Source organism: Rhincodon typus, chromosome 18 (assembly GCF_021869965.1).
Source record: "Rhincodon typus isolate 14 chromosome 18, sRhiTyp1.1, whole genome shotgun sequence".
Classification (NCBI taxonomy): Eukaryota; Metazoa; Chordata; class Chondrichthyes; order Orectolobiformes; family Rhincodontidae; genus Rhincodon; species Rhincodon typus.
The window spans coordinates 14,315,747-14,343,432 of NC_063349.1; the positions used below are offsets into that span (position 1 = coordinate 14,315,747).

The 27,686-nt window shown below is 41.8% G+C and overlaps 1 protein-coding gene across 1 annotated transcript in view; it reads left to right on the forward strand.

Moving 5' to 3' along the window:
- Positions 1–27,686, forward strand: part of cadps2 (Ca++-dependent secretion activator 2) — a 602,458-nt gene that overhangs the window by 514,946 nt on the left and 59,826 nt on the right. The window contains exons 23-26 of the mRNA XM_048607831.1: positions 170–184; positions 9,493–9,567; positions 12,385–12,468; positions 15,085–15,117. Coding sequence (XP_048463788.1) covers positions 170–184; positions 9,493–9,567; positions 12,385–12,468; positions 15,085–15,117 — 207 coding nt within the window. The remainder of the gene's footprint in view (positions 1–169; positions 185–9,492; positions 9,568–12,384; positions 12,469–15,084; positions 15,118–27,686) is intronic.

The following is a 27,686-nucleotide window of genomic DNA, read 5'->3' on the forward strand; positions in this document are numbered from 1 at the left end:
TTGGCTTTTGACATTATCATTTAAGATGAGTTTATTTTCAGTCTTAAGTCATACCCTCATGATTTACAGATTGACTTGAATTTTGGCTAAATGTTCATCATTGTCCTTTTTGCTTCTTCCTGTGTTCTGCCTTGTTTTCTTCATTTATGTTCCCCATCTCCGGTTCCAGTTTAGTAAGCAATGGGTAAGTGTTGCTTTTGATTATTTTGTGTGCCATCTTGTTATTCAACTCTGACTTTAAAAAAGGAGAGATGCTCAGTATGACATCCAAACATGAGTGGGAGCAAGTTTTGGTGACTTTGGTTGGAAGATTTGGAAATTGACAAGCAAGCAATCGATCAGCTGGCTTCCACTGAAAACAAATGCCAAAGGCATTACCAAAACTGAGGACTGTTCTTATGTTTGAACCTAATTAATTAACTTCTTAAACATGTGTATTTGTAGTCAAAGGTGCAAAAAGAGTAACAGTAGAAATTCAATATTATACAACATTTTTTTTACAATTTCTCATTTTATATAAGCAAAAGAATTGTTTCCTTTATCCAGAATCTGTCAGAAGTTGCGCTGAAAATAATTGTTCCCCTTACAAGTCTGCATCTTGTACACAGTAACTCTCTGCATCTTTTTTTTGCAGTCCTGCTGTCACCCCTGCCCTGCCCCATCAGCAAGAGGCCCCTTCCTTTCTCTACAAACAATTTCAGTGTGATTCCATTATTGTGAACTTTGCATTTTTTTTCTCTGAGCTGTTCTGCAGAGCTTGTAATGGAACAAATTAAAATTATTGCGAGCATTTTAAAATTGTTTTAATAAATAATTCTGGTTGCCATGGTGTAATGGTGAGCGCGCTGGTTTCTGAACCCTGTGATCTGAATTCAAATCTGGGTGTAGCCTTCTTCCTGGTGAAGGGATTGATGAGCCTTGGAACGTCTTGTTTTCTTTACGGTAAATGGAAAAGCCCTGGGGAAAATTGATGCACAGAGAGATCTGGGTGTTCAGGTCCATTGTACCCTGAAGGTGGCAACACAGGTCGATAGAGTGGTCAAGAAGGCATACGGCACGCTGTCATTCATCGGACGGGGTATTGAGTACAAGAGTTGGCAGGTCATGTTACAGTTGTATAGGACTTTTGTTCGACCACATTTGGAATACTGCGTACAGTTCTGGTCGCCACATTACCAAAAGGATGTGGATGCTTTGGAGAGGGTGCAGAGGAGGTTCACCAGGATGTTGCCTGGTATGGAGGGCACTAGCTATGAAGAGCGGTTGAGTAGATTAGGATTATTTATATTAGAAAGACGGAGGTTGAGGGGGGACCTGATTGAGGTCTACAAAATCATGAGAGGTATAGACAGGGTGGATAGCAAGAGTGAGGGACTCAATTACTAGGGGTCACGATTTCAAGGTGAGAGGGGAAAAGTTTAAGGGAGATCTGCGTGGAAAGTTCTTTACGCAGAGGGTGGTGGGTGCCTGGAACGCGTTGCCAACGGAGGTGACAGAGGCGGGCACGATAGCGTCATTTAAGATGTATTTAGACAGATACATGAATGGGCAGGGAGCAGAGGGATACAGATCCTTGGAAAATAGGCGACAGGTTTAGATAGAGGATCTGGATCGGCACAGGCTTGGAGGGCCGAAGGGCCTGTTCCTGTGCTGTAATTTTCTTTGTTCTTTGTTCTTAAATATGTGACCATTTTTAGAATTTTGAAATGCCACAGTGTTAAAATTATTTTGGTCTGATGGCTTTCTTTCTCGCTTGGTGTTGATGTCAAGCATTCTAAGGTCACATACGTCATAAAGGAGGTAGGAATCAGATCTTTGAGTGTCTGCTTCGACATGACACCTTAACCTCAAACTCCAAAAAGTCCTGGTATTATACCTACATGAATATCCCCATTGGTTGCAGGAAGGTGGACAATTTTCTGTAAGCCCTCACCCATGATGTAGCAGTGAGATTTCCACATTTCATTTCGGTGCCTTGCAACAATCGAGGAAGAGGAGGTGATCATCCCATCAGTTTGGGCTGGATTTAAATCTAAGTTATGTTACGAAAAGGACAGTTTGGTTTCCCTGATTCTGTTCTTCACTGTTCCAAAGCTGACTCATACTTTGTCTATGCTGAGTCGACTACATTCAATTGTGATTTAAGTAGGAGTCAACATTATCTGGTGCAACTGAACAATGGTGACACCACATTATTCTTCTATTCTAACTCCTTCTGTGACAGAAAAAAATATGAAAATCAACAGAGCTCACACACAATATGGAATGGCAACTTTAAACTATTATCAATGAAAAGTAAATTTAGAGGAAGGTTGTGCAAGGTAAAATTTTGCAAAAGAATGTTTGAAATTTCAATCCATGTAAGTTCAATATCAACATGCAATTTGTTGTGTTACTTCACTTTTCAACAGAAATTTCCCCTCCCTTCGTAGCACGTGTAATGGAGAGAAAGGTGGAAAAATATTGGGATCAGATTCTCAACGTTGAGAAAAGGTTCTTGATTTTCCACTTGAGCCTTATTATATGCAAGTTGGCATCAGCAAATGACCAACCTCACCATATCATCATGCCTGCTCTCGGGGTAACTCAGACACCAAGCCCTCAACTTCCTTAGGAGCTCAGGGACATCAATGAATTGCACGTTTCTTCCAAGCTGCTTTGTGTGCAGGGACAGACATGTATCCCATCCATCTACACAGGATGCTTTTGTGCTTACATGTACAAATGCTTCTTATAGCTCTTTGCTTGCTTTCTTAACGCTGTCTCACTTTAGAACTTACCAACCAGCCTCATATTGCTTTCTGGGCACACAGGGTCTTTAGTGCTCAATTACAAGCTGCCAGACTCTGGGCTTTGCACTGCTTTATAGTACGGAGGGAAAGGCATGCAGCATGTGACAATGGGGAGTGTTGAACAGTCTGTCAGTCAGAGAGGGACGGATATGATGCTACATCGTGCTCGGAACTGCAACAAGTGCCAGCAATTTACATGGCAAATACACTGCATGTGTTTCAAGCAAAAGCTAATGTGTGTAGGATCAGTCCTTAGTCTAGTAAAGAGGGACTACAGTCAGTTAGTGGATATGGCCACAGTGAAGAGGCTCTTCCTATCCCAGTCTGCTGGTTTGGTCACGATCAGTCAGGCACTTAGACGTGTCCTTGTAGCAGTTAAGTCAATACCAGGAGTACTGTTGAGACAGCAGCCCAGCAAGTGGACTGTCACATTTGTGGCTTTCCTACCAAGTCAGTGTGGGTGATGGGACACAGTCAGTCCTGAGGGTTTGCTCACTAACTATCAGAGGGTTTATCATGAGCTGTCTGTGGAATCTTGGAAAAGCAGGCAACTTGAGTCTGGGGCAGGCTTCATTGTGCTCCATGTCTGAGGGAATGCTCTTTGTGAAAGGGACCAGCAATAGTTGTCACAGTGGGTTGTCTTAGTGCATAGGAGAGGCTCAGACATGTCACAGTAGCTCTGGCCTCAATATCAAGAGGGCCAACAAGGGCAAAGGAATTTCTAAAGTAATGTGCTCTAAAGGTAAAGTGAGGACATCAATAGTTATATAAAAACACCCAACTAAAATGGGGGCGGCTAGACTTCCATCAGAGCCAGGGGTTCAACAAGACAATAAAGAATATGGAGAATGGGAGAACTTCTACAACACAAGCAGAGCCTGAAAGTCACTCATGCTGACTGTGCACTTACTTCACTTATGGTGCAAAGTAGATTAAATCTGTTTCTGTGTTTTTGTTTGTTTGAGGGCCGTGCTGGAAGCAATTGCGTTATCGAGCCTCCTGTATTTAGTAACGCTGCCATCAGTTCATGCTTCATCGGCAGGCCATTCATTGTCCAAGAATGAAGAATAAACATTATGGCCACAATAAATCAGGAGCCATTTATATTGTGCGCACTAATTGCCTCCTTGTTATGTTAGCTAAGCAAATGTAATGAGAACAAGGCAGTGAAAAGCTGAACATGATAGTCCCATTTCACAAACACATTGCAGGATGATAACTCATCACAGCTGCCAGATTCTCTCTCAGTGGTGTAAGCATGCAGGAACATGGTCTGGGATACAAAAGCCAATCTGTATTTTAGTTGGGGGAGGGTGGTGGAGAGCTGGCTGGCTGGCTATCATGATGGCTTCCAGACAGAATTCTACTCCCAAAGTATGACAGTTTAGATGTTCACTATACAATTGGATACAGTAACATATCTCAATGATCCTTATGGAAGCATGACAGTGACCACCTTGAAAGGTTTTTGATTCACACTCTGTGACAGAATCACATGAGGCTTCATTGTTGTGGGTGTGACGACTCAGGAATTTGTTCAATAAACATGTCACCTTTCTGACATCCCACACAATTGACCTGCACAAGGAGAACGCTGTCACTGGAGACATTTTCCCTTAGTCCAACTCTGAAGACAATATAGAAGGGAACAGCAATCACAGCTCTGTGTTGCAAGTGCCGCAAGAACAGCGACCTTCAGCGGTGGCTGTACTACCACCAGAGGCAGAAGCTGCAGGTGGAAGAGAATGATGAGACCCAGAATCTACAGGCCTCACTGTCATTTTCTTCACTACTCTGAAAGGTGCCAATTAAGGATATCCTACTCCATCATTGCTGAAGTTTGAAATCTGCTGGAAGAGGATTTGCACTCAGAAAGACTGGGTGGTACTCCCATCCAAGTGGCCTTCAAAGTCACAGCTGCCTTGGATTATTTTAATGCCAGCAACTTGTTTCAAGTAGCATCTGAGAACCTGCGTGCCGTCTTCTAGTCCCCAATCCATTAATGCATCTGGGATTTAATAATGCCATTTTTCTCCAGATCCCACCTGTTTATACCTTACCCTTGTGATGAAAAGAGTATAGCGTCTTGGGCATTTCCCACCATCACTGTCTTCCCCCAGGTTCAGGGCACTATCAACTGCAGTCTCATTGCTTTGAGAGCACCATACCAGCAACCTACCGAGTTCCTGTACAGAGGAGTGGGAATTATATGTGACCACCGATTTCAAGTTCTGGAGGTTTGCTCCAGATCTCCTGGGAGCTGCCCCGGGGTTTTGTGTACTGCAGAGCTGACAGGTTCCTGCCTTCAACCAAAGTCCCCAGCCCTTGCAGGAATGGCTGCAGGGAAACACATCCCCTCAAACACAGCTAATGACACCTTTTAAAAACTCTGGGACTGTTGCAGATTGAACATCCAAGACCTTTCATGCTTCTGCCAGACCCACAGTAGAACAGAAGATGAAGTTTCAGTTCTCGGACTGCATCAACAGGGCCTTACAGTATAGCTCAGAAAGGATGTCCTCATCATGGTAGCATACTGTGTCCTTTCTAACTGAAACCAGCAAAGGGAATGATATCCCAGATGCAGATAATGAAATAGGGAATTGACAGAAATCTTCTGAGGATGAAGATGGAGACTGACAATGAGGACATTGGCCAAGAGGGCCGTGTGAGAAAGTGTGATAGAGCCAGAGAGAAACTAATTGAAACCCTCTTCCAGGATGAGTGAGCTGAGTTTGAACTTTATTTAATTATTTCAGATTCTGTTGGCAATCTGGCAAGCAGCCCTTGCTTAAAGCAAGGGACATGTGGGCCTTTTCAGTTTTGCAATCCTTGACTTTTCGGTGTTACTGAATAAATGTCTAGTTTCCATGCAGTTGAACATTGAAGTGGAATCACTTGAAGATGCCAATATACACATAGTTGACATTCAGTGATATGTTCTGCATGACCATGATAGAAAAGTCACTGAGATCGTGTACTGACATCACATGAGGCTACGGTTAGGTTGCTCTTACAGCATGTGTAAGGATATCATTTCTGAGCATTGTGTAGTGAAGTTTCTCATGATAGTCACCAAGTTCACAAGATCCTGAAGAAGCTGCTTTGGACCCTTTCATTATCAGCCACCCTTCAATGTTTCGTAGTTGCATAGACTGCTACATTACCCTGAAAAGCTTAAGTATCCTCTAGGACAGTGTTGAATAGTCTGCTATGAAAAGCAGACTATAATGCTGTAAAGGAGAATAGACATGTCAACCTCCCATTGTATATCTCTCAGCCTTGAATGGCTGCGCCCTCCCTTGAAAAGGGACTTAATCTATCCCTGTAGGAATGTATGGAATCTTCAGTGGTTCTGTATTCTCTCAAGGTGTGTATAAGTGTGGAATGATGTCTGCTGGCCAGGTCCTACCACAGGTCCTGTACATTAGTCTCTATGTAGCCCACATTAAAGTGCCACACTCGGGCTATAGTCCTCAACGTTATAATTGAAGGATCTCTGGTATCTGGCACTATCAGTAGTGGCAAGCATTTCCATCTTTCTGGCCACATCATTGCCCCAGAAACTCACTCATGAGGTGAAAAGCAGAAGATAATGAGAGAACATAGAACATAGAACTGTACAACACAGTACAGGCCCTTCAGCCCACGATGTTGTGCCGAACTTTTACCCTAAACCTAAGGTCTTTCTAACCTCCACCCCTACCTTATACTGTCATCCATATGCCTATCTAATAGCCGCTTAAATGCCCCTAATGAGGCCGACTCCACTACCCTCTCCGGCAATGCATTCCACGTCCCTACCACTCTCAGAGTAAAGAACCTACTTCTGATGTCTCCCCAATACCTACTTCCACTCTCTTTAAAACTATGCCCCCTCGTAATAGCTACCTCCACCCTAAGAAAGTTCTGGGCCATGAGTGATGGACACCATGAAACTCACCTACCAACATACTTGGACTACAAATGGGATAACTTCACCCTTGTTTTTAGGAATAACCTTAATATTAGTTCCAGTCGTGAGCCGTAATCCTGTGTAAAGCTCTATAGTTAAACTGAGATGAAGTAATCCATTACTGGAAGACACTGTGGGAGATGTAAGTGAAAGTCAGGTCCTTTTATACTGCTGATAACTGGCATTGTTTCAATTTGGATTTATCAATAAGCTTTTTCTTAACAAACACTGACACAAGGTCTGTGCAGTTTGTGTGTAAAGTATAACAAAGGACAAGAGTTTGCATCTGCATTATGCTCCTCATATAAAAGAAGCATCTCTGAACGCTCAACAGTAGGGAAAGGTGAGCATAAAGGACAAGGACAGCAGATACACAGTGGAGACACCAGCCCCCACAAATTCCCCTCCAAGCCGTACACCATTCTTACTTGAAACTATACCTCCATTTCTTCACTGTCACTGGTTCAAAATCCTGGAACTCCCTTGCCGATCCCACTGTGGGTGTCCCTATATGTCCAAGGACTGCAGCAGTTCCAGACGGCAGCTCACCTCCACCTTCTCCAGGGGCTTTTTGGAGTAAACAATAAGTGCTGGTCTCACCAGCAATGCGCAAAACCCAAATAAAGCAAAGAAAGAGACATGTAAAGGAGGAATCAAGGGAGAAATCACAGGCGCAAACTAATTATAAGATCTTTGGAGGCTTTTGAAAGCAGGAGGTTGTGGGTGCAGCGAGGCAAATGGTTTTGGAGAGAATTCCTCTGGGCAGACATGCAATGTCTAAATGATCAGGCTCCAATTCAACAGGAGACAGAATAAGAACAGTTAGCTATTTTGAGGCAACTATTGAGCAGTTTACCCGTTTGCATAGATGGTAATGATATTGTCCTTGAATGTTTTGGTGAGTTGTAACTATAATTAAACGGTTAATGGTAGGGCTTTGGGGAGTGTTGCTAAACAAAAAGACCTAGGGATGTAGGTGCATAGCTCCTTGAAAGTGGAGTCGCAGGTAGACAGTGAAGAAGGCACTTGGCACGCTTGCCTTCATTGTTCAGAGTATTGAGTGTAGGTGTTGGCATGTCATGTTGTAGCTGTGCAGGACATTGGTGAGGCTGCTTTTAGAATACTGAGTTTGATTCTGGTCCCCCTGTGATAGGAAGGATGTTGTTAAACTTGACAGAGTGCAGAAAAGATTCAGAGGTAGTTCTGCTAAAACGCGTGCTTTGTTAACATGAATTGGCTGTAACGTGATTGATGAATAGTGGAAGCTGTTTGGAGAAAGCAAACTTCCTACTGTCCAGGTATAGCAATTTCCCTACAACATGATTTTTTAGTGGCATTTTTCTATAATGCAATTTTCTAAAGCACGAGGTCACACAAGAACACAACTATCGCGTTATAGGCAAACTACCTGTACAAGGATGTTGCTGGGATTGGAAGGTTTGAGCTAAAGGGGGATGCTGAATGGGCTGGAGCTTTTATCCATGGAGCGTTACAGGCTGAAGGGTGATCTTAGAGGTTGATATAATCATGAAGAGTATGGATAGGTGGAGTAACCAAGGTCATTTTCCGAGGTTGGGGGAAGTCAAAAAATAGAAAATGTAGTTTAAGGTGAGAGGAGAATGATTTAAAAGGGACCTGAGGGGTAACTTCTTCACACAGAGGTGGTGTGTGTATGAAACAAGCTGGCACAGGCTGGTACAATTGCAACATTTAAAAGGCATCTGGATGGGTACATGAATAGGAAGGGTTTAGAGGGATATGGGCCAAATGCTAGCAAATGGGACAACATCAAGTTGGGATGTGTGGTCAGAGTGAACAAGTTGGACTGAAGGGTTTGTTTCCCTGCTGAATGATTATGACTCGGAGAAAGGAAAGGTTAACTGACAACTGAAAAGTTTTTGATATTTTTATATGCATGCATGACAATCATATTTAAGGCTTCGTACTCTACAGTCCTTGAACTATCAGATTAGTTCTCGTAAGTAGAACTCCCTATAAATGACAATCAAGTGTATGGAGACAATATTGTCTGTTATTAATAAAAGATGGGACGTGTTAGATATTTCATTAATCATAACAATTTAAAGTCTCGCAGTTCACAAAAAAAAGAATAACATGGTTCTTGAAGAATGCTTTATTTGGCTCTGTATCACCTATTAATTTGTTCCCAACCTTCCAGCTTTGTTGATAGAGAAAAAATTAATTTTATCTCAAGTTAAATTTATTGTCACCAAGAATTCTGTGAACCCAAGTGAACTGCTGCTTGCTGTGCGAATGCAGAGCCCCTTGTGCTGCTAACAATCAGCATCTCTCTTTTCTCACAGAGCAGCTTAAATGACTTAAGAAAGAGAGTTGTCAGACATAAAATGTTGCATTAATTGAATCTTCTTCCAGCCTTTCATTCATCCAACTGGATGGGTCTTTAGAAAAAGCACATGGTTGTCCTAATTGCAATGAAGCCGACAAAAAAGTATCCTTCACATTCCTGTGCCTGAATGAGGTCTACAACTCAATTCACTCAGATAATAGACCTATTAGCTGCTTAACGCGACAGTGTACATGGGAAGCTTTCTAGCACTGAATGCAAAACAGCATTGGGTGGGGAGATTGTGCTCAAGGTTTTCTATTTGAAATCCCCCAATTATAGTTTTTAGTTGTGTCTGGGGTAGAACAAGACATTGTTTTCACAATCATTTCTTCTTTTCTCTGTCAACTTGCAACTTTGTTCTCATTTTCAAATTACAGCAGCAGTATCACTCAAAGATCGATGATTTGATTGAAGAAACCTTCAAAGAAATGATTTCCCTGCTGGTTTCAAAGGTAAGAAATGGTTTGTTGAGGAATTGCGCTGCTTAATGGATGTGACGATGCTAAATGTTTCTCCTTGCTCCCGACACTGCTTCAAGGCAAGGCAATGTCAAATCATTTCAGGGATTAAAACTGAACATATTGGGGTTCATTGTGGGCCTTTTGCAGTCCTCAAAACACTTAAATCGCTGCTCAATTGACACATTACAATAAACTGAGAGCATTTCATTTTTTAATTTGTATACATATACCACATGCCATGAATTATACAAATCCAGAGATTGTTTCTTCATTCACTGTAGATTCTAAAAAAAGGAATGTAGTGGCATTTCTCAATGGCTGTAGAAAGGACACATCAGTCATTGGCAATTGCAATCATTCAGTTATGATAAGTCAAAGCGTGTGTTCTTTCTTTTTTTGTGTGCCTGAGGCAGTCAGTAAAAATATCTGAAACTGTGTGCTCAGTATCAAATGTAGTGCTGCCTATTATGATCCTCTTCCTTTCTCCTCCAAGTAGACCTTTCTTACTGCAGTGCTGAGTCTCAATTCATGAGGATCAGCATGTCACCTTAATAACCCACGAGTCTTTATCACCAAGCAACATCTTCCTTTCAGAATGCTGGCATTGGAACCTGCCACAGTTAACATTCTTGTAATGTTTATAGGCCATTTGTATTAGTCTTTTTTATAATTTAAGGGGATTTTGTTGTGCATCAGTACCAAGATAACTTCGGTAACTGGGTTCAGCTTGACCATCTTACTACCGATCCCTCTTGGTTGAGATACAAGGCTGCATCTAGTCAGTAATCTGCCCTGTACTGATTACATCATTAGGTGGCCTGCAACCTGGAGAAAAAGTTTAGTTTTGGGTTTAGGATGTTAGAGGTCAAAACTCTTCAACACTTCTTTGCTAATTTTATAAAACATGCTGACTGCCTGGGCTAGCACATGAAGATAGGCCATTTAATTGGGCTGCTGAAAAATTGTTACACAAATGAAGTTCCTCATAAACCACAGGAAACAAAAGTCAGTACACAAGATGCTTATGAGTGCCTATAGCACCAGCAGCAAAAGCACCACCAAGACTCAGCGGCAGACACCCCCCTTCCCTGTGAGCTTCCACAATGGAGACCGGGCTGATCGCTGGCAGCTCAAAGGAGTGGGCCACCTTCACTAATTGGATGATAGCTCCTACTGACTTCTTAATTGGCTGCCACCAGCAAAATGCTGCTCTGACAGCTACTGCTCACTGGCATGTGGGTTTGCCTCCTGCTTTCAGCTCTGAAGCTGGAACTTTCCTGTCACCTGCGAAATTTAGCCCATCGAGGCTGGGGGTGGCAAAGGGATATGTGAAGGGTTCAATGGCAGATGAGGTGAGATGGGTTTAGAGGTGGATAGTGTTCTGAAAACAGGGTGAGAAGGTCCATTTGGACTGAATGAAATGCTTAGGTTCAGTATAGTCTGGCACAGCAACATGAGAGAAGGAGCTGTATTGCAGGACAAAATTTTTGTCAGGGGCCAAAGATAGTGCCTTAAGTAACTGTAACATTTAGATTAGATCCAAAAATAATTACGTCCTGCCCAAGGTTGGAATTAAGAAAAGCAATCTGACACTTTGCTTTCTTGATTCCTCCATGTTTTCCAAAGGAAAAGAGGAGACCATCAAGAACAACACATCTTGAGAATACTGCAGTCCTTACTTCTTCAGCTTACCTCTCATTCTGAGCACCCTCCTTCATAAATGTCTTAAATGTGATTGCAGGTTATTATCCCCCTCTTCCTTACATCTGGCAGCGTTGTTCCTCCAAAACTGAAAAGTCTACAGGAAATATGATAGGAAACAAGACAAGTGAGGCCAGCAAACCAACAGAAACTGAGGAAGGGGAAATTAAACATGAGGCTTGGTAGATGGAGGCAGCATGCAGCACTTCCCTTGTTCTGTAACAACTGGACCAAAATATTCCAAAATGTTTAAGGAATTGGGACGTCATGTTCAGACTGTACAGGACGTTAGTGAGATCGCTTCTGGAGTACTGTGTCCAGTTCTTCTCGCCCTGCTACAGAAAGGATATTATTGAATTGGAGAGGGCTCAGAAAAGATTTGCCAGGATGTGTCCAAAACTGGAGGGTTTGAGTTATTAGAAAAGGCTGGATGAGTTGGGACATTTTTCAGCGGAACGTAGGTTTGAGGGGTGACCTGATAGAGGTTTATAAAATCACAAGGGGTTGAACAGCAAAGGTCTTTTCCCAAGGGTGGGAGAGTTCAAAACTAGGGGGCAATTTTTAAGGTGAGAGGCGAAAGATTTAGGAGGGATCTGAAGGGCAACATTTTCACACAGAGGGTGGTTCGTACATGGAATGAACTGCCAGAGGAAGCAGTAAATGCAGGCACAGTTACAACATTTAAAAGACATTTAGACAGGTACATGAATAAGAAGGGTTTAGAGGGATATGGGCCAAATGCAGGCAAGTGGGACTAGTTTAGTTTAGTTTAGGAAACCTGTTTGGCATGGATGAGTTGGACCAAAGGGTCTGTTTCCATGCCGTATGACCGATACACAGTGCACATGGTGAGGAAATATGAGGTAGAAGATTTATCTCTCCCAAACAGGTAATATAACTTCATTTCAAACTGTATAAGATCATTATCCACAGCTTATCCTTGTGTGTTATTTATAGGGTAACTGGTTAAAATAGTAGAGGTTTGTTGTAATGTGTGTTCACATCTCATGTGATGGCGTAACTGTTTCAAGAATCGGTCCCATATGTTTATTAGCTCCTTACATGGTTATGAAATTTTCTCCCCCCTCCCCCCGACTCCACCTCAAGTTTGTGTTCGTACTGGAAGGTGTACTCTCCAAATTGTCAAGATATGACGAAGGAACTTTCTTCTCCTCAATTCTATCATTCACTGTAAGTAATCCGAAGAATTCATGCTTATCTTTTATGAATAAAGTACTGCAGTACTCTAATTGAATTGAAACACTTTTGAAAGTCTTGAAATCAAGCATTTGCTTAATTCCTGCGGATGGATAAAGTCTTCAGGGAGAAAGTCAAAAGCAGCCCTCTAGTTTTAGCTGCGGGAATTTGTTTTGAGGCCATAGACTCATTTGAATTGAACCAGTGAGTTGCAGGCACCAAAAGGACCTTCTAATCCAGATCACTGGATTCAAACCAGCCCAGAAACTACTGAGTTGACAGCAAGGTAAGGAAGAGGAATTTGGAGTAGCAGTTCCCAGGTTAATTTTGTGGGGCTTGAAGAAGGTTCTTCTGGCTCCACAAAAAAAAACTATTTGGCTCAAACATCGGCAAAACTGGTCAGAGAGTGCGTCCTGCATGATTAAAGCCAGTTCTATCCTAAACCATCAGTTACAATCTAATTTGCAGATTGAAATAGGCTCACAGACTGAAACAGACCAACAGTCTCAGCTGCCCAGCAGTAAAATTCACAGTTGCCCAGTTAATGGGTAGTTAGTTTGAGGCTAGTACCCCATTTCAACAAAGTAAAATTGACTCCAAGATGGGAACCAGCAGTAGTGAGGAAGCTTGCTCCCATCACTGCATATCAGAAAATCACCTGGATCATAAACTTTATATAAAGATTTATCCACTTACATTCACACTAGTGAAATTATCTTCTTCATTTTAATACTTTACAGATCCTGGTACTATGTATCCAATTAAAAAAATATTTTAAAAATAATTCTAGTATATTTGCAAATCTATATTGAGGGCCTACACCATCAACTTTTCTTAGTCCTCGACACAATAAAAATCTTTTAACTCATTGAGTTCTGAAATTGATATCCAGGGATGCACATCCACACGTCCACACATGAGAGTTGTTCAGCAGATGGGACAAATGGTTTCCTATCATCTATAATGCTGTGGCTGTCTTTCCCTTCCTCAAGTACTGTGCTGTACCTCAGACTCTTTCCACTTATATCCAACATCACACCATAGCATTCCCCTGACTTTTCTCATTCAAGATAGAGCAGACCTGACCATTACAGTTCTACTTGTTTTCTTCTGAACAAAGCATCACAGAAGGATGAGGTCATACCTGAAGCAGCCAGTGTATGGCCCCACTACCAAGGATATATTTCCCTCCCCCACCCTTATCTGCCTTCCGGAGGGACGGCTCTCTCCGCGACTCCCTCGTCCGCTCCACACTCCCCACTAACCCCACCACCCCGGGCACCTTTCCCTGCAATCGCACGAAGTGCTACACCTGCCCCTACACCTCCCCCCTCACGTCCATGCCAGGCCCCAAGAAAACCTTCCACATTAAACAGATGTCCATCTGCACATCCACTAATGTGATATACTGTATCCGCTGTTCCCGATGTGGCCTCCTCTACATCGGGGAAACCAAGTGGAGGCTTGGAGACCACTTTGTGGAGCACCTACGCTCGGCTCGTGACAAACGACAACACTTCCCAGTCACGAACCACTTTAACTCACTCTCCCACTCCTTGGACGACATGTCCATCCTGGGCCTCCTCTAGTGCCACAACGATGCCACCCGAAGGCTGGAGGAACAGCACCTCATATTCCGCCTGGGAACCCTGCAGCCCAATGGTCTCAATGTGGACTTTACAAGCTACAAAATCTCCCCACCCCCGACCTCATCCCAAGACCAGCCCCTCTCGTCCCCACCTCCTTGACCTGTGTGTCTTTTCTCCCACCTATCCAGTCCTCCCACCTCACTGACCAACCCCCTACCCCCCACCCCCACTTCCTACTTACTAGCCTCATCCCTGCCCCCTTGACCTGTCCGTCTTCCCTCCCACCTACCTGCCCCTCCCTCCTCACCGACCAACCCCCATCCTAACTCCCTACCTACACTCACCTGTACTGGCTTCATCCCTGCCTTCTTGACCTGTCCATCTTCTCTCCACCTATCTGCTCCTCTATCCACCTTCTATCATCGCCTACCCTCTCTCTATTTATTTCAGAATCCCCTTCCCCTCCCCCATTTCTGAAGAAGGGTCCAGACCCAAAACGTCAGCTTTCCTGCTCCTCTGATGCTGCCTGGCCTGCTGTGTTCATCCACCTTGTTATCTCTGTGATGTATTGTGGTAGTGCACTGATGGCTGACAGTTAACAAATAGGGCAAAATAAATTGTTAAATTTAAGTGCTAATCTGCTGATTCTGCAACTTTAAACAAGCAGTTCAGTGTACAGTTTGTACTTCCCCTGTATCACAGAAACTTGCTTGCAGAGCTTGACACTACTGTGTAATAAACCTCCTGATGTACAGCTCACTTTAATTCTGGTGCCTAGATGTGGGACAGGGACAGATTTAATTGAAACCTCAATTTATGTCGATCAGCATCCAAGTTCTGATTTCTACTGTGGGAATCTACTGCAAATATGTAACAAACATTGACCTGTAGCTGGTGAGCATGGAACTCGGAGACTCCAGCCATAACATTATGGTGGGAGGGGGTTCTAGAGTTGGCTGGCTTTCACTGTAGCCTTCTTTTCTGTGCCTTGTGTCCAATCTTCTTTTCTCTTTCTCTTAAGGTGAAAGCTGCTGCAAAGTACGTTGATGTACCTGTAAGTATTGCTACTTTGTGATTTCATTTTTGAGTATTAATTCAGAAAGTCAGTGAGTTAGTGACGTTGACAGTGCAACCTTGAAATAGGAATGTGTTGCATTTTCCAGTGCAAATTTAAATCACCTGGAGGTGCACAGAAAAATTTCCAAGAAAAAGGAGCATTTTTCAATTTATTGCTTTAATTCTCTTAAAATCACAATGTTTTTAGCCCTGCTCTATAGCAGTATTAGATTAGATTCCCTACAGTGCGGAAACAGGCCCTTCGACCCACCAAGTCCACACCGACCCTCAGGACATCCCACCCAGACCTATCCCCCTACAACCCACCTTAAACTGCATGTCCCTGAACACTATGGGCAATTTAGCATGACCAATCTACCTAGCCTGCACATCTTTGGACAGTGGGAGGAAATTGGAGCACCTGGAGGAAACCCACACAGACATGGGGAGAAAGTGCAAATTCCACACAGACCTGAGGTTGGAATTGATCCCGGGTCCCTGGTGCTTTGAGACAGCAGTGCTAACCACTGAGCCACCGTGCCGCCTATTAAAAGTGGAGCTGATATTATCTGGAATACACAGTATCTTAAATAGGAAAATGTGGATATTTCTTTCCCACTTGTGCTAACAAAATAATCTGGATCAATGGTAGTCAATCATATCAATTGATTAATGCATTATGTGTTTCATGGTTGGGAAGTTGATTGAAGGGGTGAGATAAGGTAGGGGAGAATAATGAATTTTCTTGACAGTCCTTATTGCATTAATTCTTAGATGCCTGAAGGACTCTGACAGCATTTAATACTGTGAGCTTGAAGCTTTCCTACATTTTAGTGCTTAAAGTAAAGTATAACTCTTCTGTGGAACTGAAAGGGGTTGCAGAAGTCTTAATGTTTTCAAAATGGGGGAGGACGAGCGAGTGAAATAGATGACAAAATTGCACCAGAGCAAAAGGCAAAGAAAGTGCTAATGGCAGTAGGGAAGAGATATAAATGAAATATTGATATTATTGGTAAGTGTTAACAGCAGAGAAAGAGTCAACTTTACTGAGTGTGAACCCCTGCAAACAAGACGATCAGGAAAGAAGGGGTAATCAAAATGGAGAACATAAATTGTGGTTTGAAGTTGTTGATCTTGATGTTGAGCCCCAAACACACAAAATACCACATGAAAAAGGAACTTGAGCTTGTGTTGGACTTTGCTGGATCACTGCAAGCGGCCAAAGATAGAAATGTGAGCATGAGAGCAATATGGTATATTGAAATTACAGACAACCGGAAGCTCGGGGTCAGTTCTTGCGATAGATAGAAAAGATGTTCCACAACAATCACCCAGTCTGAGTTTGATCTTGCTAATGTAGAAGAAATTACATTGTGAACAGCAAATTCGGTAGATTAGCTTGAAATCATTGCTTCACCTAAAAGGCACATCTGAAGAATTGGGAGAAAGGAGGTAAAGAAGCAATTATTCTACTTTCTGCGATTGCATAAGAAAGTGATATGTGGGGGAGGTTTGAATGAAGATGCGGTGGGAGTGATGGAGGAGTGGACCAGGATGTCCTGGAGCATTAGACCATGAGGTACAGGAGCAGAATTTGGCCATTCGGCCCATCAGGTCTGCCACACCATTCGTGCCTGATACGTTTCTAAACCCTATTCTCCTGCCTTCTCCCTGTAACCCTACTAAACAAAAAATCTATCTATCCCTGTCTTAAATACAGTCAGTAACTTGGCCTCCACAGCCTTCTGTAGCAATGAGTTCCGCAGATGGAGAGAATGATAACTGCAGAGAGCTGTTTGGTGGTGGCATCAGAAATGGCTGAGGATGATGCTTTGAATACACAGGGTGGTGGGGTGAAAAGTGAGGACACGGGGAACCCTGCCACTGCTCCAAGAGGGAGGGGAAGTGATGGGGCTGACATGGCTGAGGGTCAGCTCATGTAATCACAGTATTTATATTCTAGTCTACTACGATTTCTGGTCAATGGTAACCCATAGGATGTTGGTAGTAGGGGATTCAGTGATGGTAACGCTATTGAATGTCAAGGGGTGATGATTAGATTGTATCTTATTGGAGATGGTAATTGCCTGGCATTTGTGTGGTACAAATGTTGCTATGAAGTGGAAAGATATTCAACGGAGATGAGGTCAGCGACAGTCCTGAAACAATAGTTTGCTGTTAAGAGTCTGGTTATGATAAGGAATAGACAGGAAGAATGTGTCAGTTGATGTTTTAAACTGAATTCTTTGTCTTATTCCGTACAAAACAAGATTTTTTTAGCTAATTTGGTAAGTTTAACCAATCCAGTTGGAAACACAAAACAAACTAGTTTTTATTTCAATGATAAAAAATGCATAAAGAAAAGAACACTTTGTGATGCTCCAGTGCTGCTTACAACTTTACTGTTCACAGAAGAGCAAAGTGATTGCTGTATACCAGAAGACAAATCAAGGTGTAAGCTCTATGTGTTAATCTATTCATTAGACTGCAGCTTTTTATTTGTGTAATGCCACTCATGTTAGCCAAAGTGTTCTTTATGTAGTCTGTTATTATTGAGCTATAAAGGGAAGAATGGATATCTCTGATTGTATTACAATGGTGTTTAGCTCTGGTTTCAAATGACATCACATTACAAGACAAAACTTGAATAGTTTCTACCAATGATTTCAACCTTGAGATGCCTTGGAATCATTACATTTGCATTTGTTATAGTAGTAACTTCCATTACAGGTATAAATGCTGGACTCACATTTCCTCAGAGTTAGCCATAACGCTCAAGTAGAAATCTGATGTAAGGCAACTGATGTGGCTGCGAAACAAGTTGGAACTGAGCATGGTATTCCCACTGGGAGTTGAGCTATTCCCTATGCTTCTCAGTGACCTTAGGGTGAAAAGGAGATTTGTGTGGCAAGATGGCTTAACTTATTGCATTACTTGCTTACTGCTTTTATCTTGATAGCACCCAACGTACTGTCCTCGGGCAGAATGTGGGCTTACATTACGAGTCATTGGTGATAGTGTTGACAGCCTTTTTTCCTATCTGGAACATCCTAGAATTTCAAATGCAACTGCTTTCAAATTGGGCTGTTGCTAAGAGGAAGAGAGATTGAAAGATCACCATGATGTGGCTACCAGTTTTGCTATCACTGAACTCTATGTAGCTTCCCAGGATCTCATTTTGCTGAACCAATTTATTATTGTGGCTGGGTGACTAATCCATACCCACACTTCTGTGGTTGCTGCATGTTTTCCCTGTCTTCGTTGGGTCTTTGAATTCCCAGAAGAGTCAGAGCCTGTCCGCCTGGTCCAACAAGATTGTGTGTAATCAGACTTTGTGTTGCATAATAAGTGCTTTCCACCTAAATTAATCATATTTTGTGCTGCATGTCTTGCCATTTTCACCACATTGCTGCAGTCTTATCACATATAACAGTTGTTTCATCTTCAATTTGTGACTTGGATCTTTCAGGAAGAATTTATTCCTCTATCCACCTCTTACTTCTTACCACTGAGGCAGCATGATTGATATCAATTCTTCAATTGGTTAGTGTCGGTAGATTTCCTTGTTTGGGGATTGAGAGCAGTAAACTTTCAGTCTGAGTTTAGAACAAGAGGCAAAATAACATTCAAACTAGAGGAAGATTCTCAGTCTCTTTAGGTTAATGTTCAATTCCCACAATGGTTTGACTTGCTCTAATGACAAAGTCAACATGAAGTGAAACTTGTTACTTGCTGGAAATGTGGAATGCAGCAGAAAATACTGGAAGCCCTCAATTTGGCCATAATGTATCTCTGGAGATAGAAGCAAGGGTTAGCATTTTAGGACAATGACCTTGTGTTCAAATTTGTGATCGAGCAAGTAACTTAGACAGACTGGAAACTGTTCATCAAAGAGTCTGAGTTGCTCACTTCACTAATGTTTATTTACATTTGACCTAAAGTGCATTTAGAGCCATCCCCTGCACCTCTTGCTGTGCCCACCTCCCCTCCCCTCACCCCTCCCTCATCAATCCCTCCGCATGATCCCATTCAGTGCCCCCAAAGCAAAGACCTGGGAAAAGGCAACATGGGATTCTTGTCAGTTTTTGAGCCGTCTTAGAAAACCATTGTCGTCTAGTTACATACTGCCCTTAGTGTATGGAAACTGACAAAAGAAGGAATGAATGAGTGAGGACATTCAGAATGATTCATGTAGGATCAATTACGTTGAAATCTAATTGTTGTTGCCAAGGTCCAAATAAGAACACCATTTTAAGTTACCAAGAACCTATAAGCAGTATGAAGATGAAAATCCAGTTCATCTGTTTTTAGTCGTGATGGTGATTGAAGAAGTAATGTAAGTCTGAAAATTTCTCTGCAGTTGGAATGATGGTCTGAATGGGTGGAATGCCACTGGATTGCAGAGAGTAATAGCGCAGTCAGTGAAACCGCACATCATGTTTCTTTCTGTCTGAAGCCATATCCTAGGGCAACCAAACATAGGTAGATACAGGGAGGATGGTCCCGATGGTGGGTGTGTCCAGAACTAGGGATCACAGTCTAAGGATTCGGGGTAGACCATTTAGGACGGAGATGAGGAGACATTTCTTCACCCAAAGTGTGGTGAGGCTGTGGAATTCATTACCACAGGAAGTAATTAATGCCAAAACATTGAATGTATGTAAGAGGCAGCTGGATACAGCACTTGGGGTGAATGGGTCATAGGTTATGAGGTGAAAGCAGGATTAGACTATTGAGTTGGACAATCAGCCATGATTGTGAAGAATGGCGGAGCCGGCTCAAAGGGCCGAATAGCCTCCTTCTGCTCCTATCTTCTATGTTTCTGTGTTTGTAAAACTGCCACTGATGCTCCTAACCCCAGTAGCTCTGCTAAAAATGCTAGAGAGATGCTACCTGTCTGTGGTGGACAGCAAAATCAAGAATCCTCTATGAATAAAGACCTGCAGATGCTGAAAATCAGAGACAAAATCAGAAATTACTGGAAAAACTCAGCAGGTCTGGCAGCATCTACGGAGAGAAACCTTTCGGGTCCAGTGACTCTTCTTCAGATCTGAAGAAGGATCACTGGATCCAAAACATTAGTCCTTTCTGAATGACTCCATGGATGTAACTGATAAACTTATCTATAATAGTAACCAACCCTTGCAGAATATGTTTAAAAGTCTTGGACTAATGTATTTTTAATAGAGGTTCAGTGTTGTTCAAATCTTTAGTGAAAATGTGGACCAGTGCAAACTGATCTTTCTGCAAACACTTTTCCATTCCCTGTCTGCCCTTGGCACTTGTTCTTCTGCATATCAGTTTTCACAATACTTAGTACCTAATTCTAAAGGATTAGTGCCTGTGCTGCGGTCTGCAACTTGTGGAATGAAAGGTGGTGTATGTCCTGCAAGCCTCTTCAGTTCTTCAGGCTCTTCAGGAAACTTTTAGAAATGCAAGAGTTGCATATCTTACAATAGTAGCTAGCTGACAGCCCAATCAATAATACTCACCAAATGTTTTCTTTTGTAAACCATGATGTTGTCGTTACCTCATGCTTGTAAGTCTAATAGGAAGAACAGGCAGGACCAGATTAATGAACCTGGTGGGACTGTTAGTCTGATGTGTATTTATTTTAATGCAAGGAGAATAACAGCTAAGGCAAATGATGAACACTACATGGTTAAAACATTGTACTTCTATTACAGAAATTTAGTTGACAGAAGGGCAGGACTGGCAGCTCAACATTCCAGGGTGTGGATGTTTCAGGCAAGGCACAGGGATGTAAAAGGGGCGGGGGAGTTGCATTACTGTTTAAGGAGAATGTCACAGCTGAACTAGGAGACAACATTTTTGAGGGCTCATCCAGCGAGACCATACGGGTAGAACTCAATAATATGAAAGGTGCAGTCACCCTGATGGGGTTATACTTTAGGCTTCCCAATAGCCCGCGGGAGATAGAGGAACTGATATGTAAGCAGATCATGTAGAGATGTAAAAACAACAGAGTTGTTGTCAAGTGATTTAACTTCTCCAATATCGACTGGGACTCCCTTAGTGCCAGGAGCTTGAATGGAGCTGAATTTGTTAGGTATACACAGAAGGGTTGCTTGAAACAATATGTAGGTACTCCAGCTAGGGAGGAGTAGTACTAGATCTTGCATTGAGAAATGAGCATTGCCAGGTTATCAAGGTTTGAGTGGGGGAGTATTTTGGGAATAGTGATCATAATTCCACAAGTTTTTGGATAATTATGGATAAGGATAACACTGGTCCTTGGTGAAACTGGGGGGAAGACTAATTATAACAATATTAGGTAGGAACTGGAGAAATTAGATTGAGGGTAGCTGTTTGAGGGTAAATCCATATATGTTGTGGGGGAATCTTTTGAAGGCCAGTTCACCAGAGTTCAGGACCAGTTGGTTCCTGTGAGTATGAAAGATAGGGATGGCAAGATTCAGGAACCCTGGATGACAAGAGATATTGAAAGTTTACTTTAAGAGGAAAAAGGAAGCATATGGTAACAATGTGTGGAGCTGGAGGAACACAGCAGGCCAGGCAGCATCAGAGGAGCAGGAAAGGTGACGTTTTGGGTTGGGACCCTTCTTCCATTTTCTGAAGAAGGGTCTCGACCCAAAACATCAACTTTCCTGCTCCTCTGATGCTGCCTGACCTGCTGTGTTCTTCCAGCTCCACACTGTGTTATCTCTGACTCCAGCATCTGCAATTCTTGCTATCTCCAAAAGGAAGCATATGCATGGTTTAGGAAACTAAAATCAGACGAAGCTCTTGATATAATATAAAGGGAGCAGAAAAGAATTTAAGCAATGAATTAAGAGGGCTACAAGGGGCCATGAAATGTTTCTGGCAAGTAGGATTGAGGAGAATCCCAAGGTATGTTATATCTTCATTAGGAGCAAGAAGGTAAGTACTATTTTCTGTGCTTGTGTGACAGTGAATGAAGCAGTAGGACCTAAACTTGGGCAAGATCCCTGGCTTTCCCTTCCAGTACCACTTCAGTGCTACAGAATATCCAAGATCCCTTCTTCAAATGTTGAAGTTGGTAACTTGTAATTTCTGAGCTTACGTCCTGTCCAAGATTGCTGCCCTGTATTAGATGTCAACCAAATGGGCCTGCATTCAATATCTTGGATTCTTCATTAAGATGTATCATTTTATTTTACATCTATTACACAGTCCTGCAGCTATTATTGACTTTGGCCATTGGTTGCTACCAGGCATGCTGGGCTGTTAATTTCAGCAAACTACTTCATTTTCACCTCCTGGTCTAACATTTCCATGTCACCATCTATTTACATGGACATTGGGACCTGCCCTGTTTGCTCATTTCCATCTTTTTATTTGCCAACAATTATTTGACAAAGATTTTGCCAGAGACATTTGTTCACATTCCTGAGCTTCTGTGATATCAATTTGGAACTCCACTTCTGCTGTGTAAGTGGTGGTCACTGCAGTGTCTTTCCCTGGAGAACTAAGATAGGTCTGTATATAAACAAATGTGTTTTTCTTCCTTTGTCCAACCTTCAAGTGATTATCTTCCCTTTGAATGGCTTCCACTACTGTATACATAACTGCAGCAACACATCCTGCTCCTGATCACATTTCATTGACACCTGATGGAAAGTGTTAGGAAATCTGTTCATTGGGTTGTGTTTGATCATTAGGTGCCACTAGGTTTGTTAGCCAGTCAGCACTTACTGTCTAGGATTAAACCTGAACAGTGGCCACTTGAGAGTGACATTGGAGAGGCATTGTGAAACTTTATCTGACTGTATACTGGGCAAAGCTGGGAACAAAGAATGTAAATACTTTACATATTCATATCAACTGTATGTTCAGAAGGAAAATATTTCCAGTAACTACAGCAAGTTGTAAGGTAATGAGTATGAACAGGAGCACTATCAGCCACATAGAGGGATAAGTAACTTGCCATGGAAATGGGACTGAATTTGTGGTGTGGATATTCCATAGAAATAATGGGCTTCATTTTCATGCCAAGTCAGACAGGTTTCCTGGAAAGTTTGAGACAACAAGGTGCAGAGCTGGATGAACACAGCAGGCCAAGCAGCATCATCGAAGCAAAAAGGCTGACGTTTCGGGCCTAGACGCTTCATCAGTGTTCATCCAGCTCTGCACCTTGTTGTCTCGGATTCTCCAGCATCTGCAGTTCCTACTATTCCTGGAAAGTTTGCTTGACCAGCCAGAGTGCTGATCTGTCAGAATGTTGCGACATTCGCCTTACTTTCAAGGATGCAGCTTCTGAGGGGGAAGTGGGGGAATTGGGAAAGGAAAGTGGAATTGGTGGGAGTGGGGAACCAAACAGGCAAATTCAAGTGTGAATTAAGGACTCTGCGTCATCTGGATATTCAAGGGAGTGTAGGATTGGGGGCTCATCCTTCGACGTGCTTGCAGCCTGTTGATGGTCTGGGGAGAGGGAGTATGGAAAAGGGTGGAGACACATCGTGCAAAACAGCCCGAGATGGACGCGCTGGTCTGCGAGAGTAGCAGTCACGGTACTAGTCATCCTGTGCAAGAGCTTTCCCTATGCAATCATAACTTACAGCTCTGGCTGCAAGTGTATATTTTGGGCCATTCACAAGTCTTCAGATTATACTATTGTTTCAAGGCACACCCTTGTTCACCCACTCATTGGCCCTCCCAGCTGTAGGGGCCACCTGCCAATTAAATTGAAAACCTTCTCAAGGTCTCTTCAATCCACTTGGAATTCAGCCTAGGTACAGGATCCTAGAATTATATTTCAATCCTGCATTGCACAAGTCTTTTATAGCAGTTAGATTGCGGATTCCTGATGGGCAGGCTGTAACACTTGCAGTATTTTGAATCTTCAAGATTAAGAGCCTGGCCCTGTCTATATTATTTTCTCCTGGATACTTGTCAGACAAATGGTTTGTGTTCCAGAATCTGGTGAGCACCTTCATTAACTGCTGTTGCTTTAATCTGATCATCTAACTCCCAACTATCCTCGTTCAAGATTGATAATTGATAGAAAGTCAATATTCATCAATTAAAGTTGGCCATAGAGCCACTGTTACATGTTAAGTGCAACACATTTAAATGACACTTACTTACAAATCAACTAATATCTTGGCAATAAATCTTTGGCATGAACATTTCCATTCCCACTCTTGAAAACACTTGCTTTCTTTGCGTGTAAGCTACAGGTACGAACAAGTAGTAGAAACACAATAATTAACTTGGTACTGCATTTTCCTTGCAATTTTTTCAAAAAAGAACTTGGATTTTATGCTTGAGTAGATCAACTCCTTTTGGTTGAGGTTGCGCTTAGACACAGCTGATCAGAAGAGCAAAGGCAACTCTTTCTTTTAAAAGAAATCTTCCTGTTGTTTCCTTGGTGCATTTGTGCTCATCAAAATGATAATAGAACATCTTGACACCTTGTCAGCATCGAACACTCCTGAGTCAGGTACAGCAGTGGCCAGATGCAAACTAAACCTTTCTAATTACACAAAAAACGTGCACAATTTCCAAACTCAGCATGAAATTTTCCACTTCCCACAATCATCCCCTTTACAAGATGAATAATTTAGTGCCAATTTGTGTCAAGTTATAGGAATTTTGTACTGAGAACTTCACACCCTAGAATGAGATAAGCAGTTACCAAGGGCTATTTCATTCTCAGCTCCTGAAGCAACAGATAGATAGGAAATCTTCATCACACCAGTTGGGCAAGATTCAAACACAAGTCATATAATTACAGAATCGCTGAAATTATAACACTGGAGGCAATGCAGACAATCATGCTTCCCCAGTACAAGCTCTTCAAAGGGAGTATCTGCTTCTGTTGTATTTCCCTGCCTTTTCTCCATGTTCAATTAGGTTTTTCTTTTAATTTCCAGTTTCATTTTAAATGACATATTTGTATCAAGTAGTCACTTGTCAAATATTCCACAATTTAAGTGAATAAATAACTTCTAATTTTAATTAATATAGCAAGTAATTAAGGTTAGGGAGAAAACAGGTCTTAGCTGCTAATTGATTAATTGATATCCCAAAAAAGGATCTTGTGGTGCAGTGGTAGTGTCCTTACCTCTGAAGCAGGAAATGTGGGGTTCAAGTCCCACCTACTCCAGAGGTGTGTAATAACGTCTTTAAACATGTTGATTAGTAAAATATAAAAATTAAGATGTACAGAAAAATAAAGTAGGTATAGTTGGGACTGGGTAACAGAACAATTGGACTGATACAGCCAATAAATTTTCTGCACAAAGTCCATACCTTTTAGTTGCTGTTTGACCAGTCTCTATTAAATTATATTCACATCTTCATTCTACTTATTACACTTCTGAGCCTGAGCCCTGTCTTAATGATAACAATTTCACTTCTGCACTGGTTCAGGATTGAAATCCCATTCCAAAGATTTAAGCAGGTAATCCAAAGGAACACTTCAGTGCAGTGCAGAGGGAATGCTGCATTGTTAAAGATGGCATAAGTGGATGAGATGTCAAACTGAGGCCCCTGTTCCCACATGAGTGCACATAAAAGATCTCATGACACTATTTTGGAAAACAGCAAGGTACTGTTAGTCAATGCTTCTTTAAAAAAAATTCTTAAAATAGACTCTCACTTATTACTTTTGCTGACGTTTTTCTGTGTCTGAACTGGTTGTTGTTTTTCCATACGTGGAACAATAACCACTCTCCAAAATTATTTAATCAGTTACAAACTTTTTTCCCCTTAGAGTACTGCATGTAGTTTTGGTCTCCTTGCCTGAGAGAGTACCTACTTGCCATTGGGAGAGGAAGCAGATGTTCAGTAGGCTGATACTGGTGATGGCAGGATTGTACAATGAAGAGAGAGTAATTCAACTGGACTGCTATTCACTAGAGTTTAGAAGAATGAGAGGGCATCTGATTGAAACACAAGATTCTAACAGGACTGGACAAACTGGAGGCAGGAAGGATGTTTTCCCTGGTTGCGTAGTCTAGAACCAGGGAAACATCTCGGGATATGGGGTTGACCATTTAGGACTGAGATGATGAAAGTATTTTTCACTCAAAGGCTAATGATTCTCTACCACAGAATGTTATGGAGCATAAGTTCTTGAATATATATTGAAGAGAGAGATGCATTTTTTGATATTTAAAGGTATCAAGGGATATGGACAGAAAGCAGTAATGTGCCATTGAGATAGATCATATTGAATGGCAGAGAACACTCAAAACACCAAGTGGCTTACTCCTGCTCCTACATTCTATGTTTCTATAAGATGTTCTGATATAGTCAAAAGCATTTCATAACCATGAGATAACACACTGTGGAGCTGGAGGAACACAGCAGGCCAGGCAGCATCAGAGGAGCAGGAAAGTTGATGTTTCATGTAAGGACTTCATTTCTGAAGAAGAGACCTGGCCCAAAACGTCAACTTTCCTGCTCCTCTGATGCTGCCTGGCCTGCTATGCTCCTCCAGCCCCACACATTGTTATCTCTGACTCAAGCATCTGCAGTTCTAACTATCTCTGAGTGACTTTTACAATCGTGATTTTCTTTTTTTTCTGTACCTCATTGCTGATTCACTGAGAGTAAAAATATTTGGATTGTTAACACAGTCAAAGTCTTTTATAATTTTGGAATTAAATATCCATTAATCTTCCCTGCTGCACTGAAAATTCTCTTGTCTTTCTTCATAACTATAACATCATTCTATGTATCACTCCTCATGAATGTTCCTTGTATCTTTTCCAGGTTTTTGATAACCTTCTTTAAATTCTTTGCTCGGAAATATATGTAACACACTAATCGTCACATGCCAATAGTTTAAAAATTCAGTATCACTTTGTTCTATTTTATTTTGTCCTTCTTTATATAAACTCCTGAATCCAATTCATTTCTTTATTGTTTAAATTACATCCTACCCTTTAAAGATCTTTTATAAAGATTTTGTTCTGCTCCTCAGTTCTGTTAAGAACCTTGACTTTCAGTTTTATTTATTTTCACAGTTCTTTATCCCGAAATGTCTTAATTCACTTTTAATTTCTATACACTGCATCCACCCACTGTGCAGATGTGTCAACATCCTACAGTCAATTGCACTCATCTGCAATTTGCCATAAGGCCTAATTTGACAGTAATAACAAATATTAATATAAATCTCCTGTATCCAATTTTAAATCATTGACAAAAATGGACAATGTAAGATGTTGACAAATACCCATGAGACTTGTTACGACCTATATTTTACTAAAATGAGAAATATCAACTTACTGTCACTTTGTTTTCAGGCACCTAGCGAGCTGTATTGCCATATGGATAAAATCTATTTGATACCATGCATCTTAAATTTTGTTTAGAAAAGACTCAATACAGTGCCATATCAAACATGTATTAGTCAAGTTGTTTTGCCTACATTACAATAGTGACTACACTTGAAAAGCATTCAATTAGATGTGAAACTCCCTAAAACTTTTAATTTTATTCCTTCCTTATAACAGTCACAATGCTAAAGGCAGTCCTTGACTGAATTTCTCTATGTCCTGTCAATAAGCAAGAATCACTGCCCTAATTGGTTGAATACTGAAAAACTGTAAT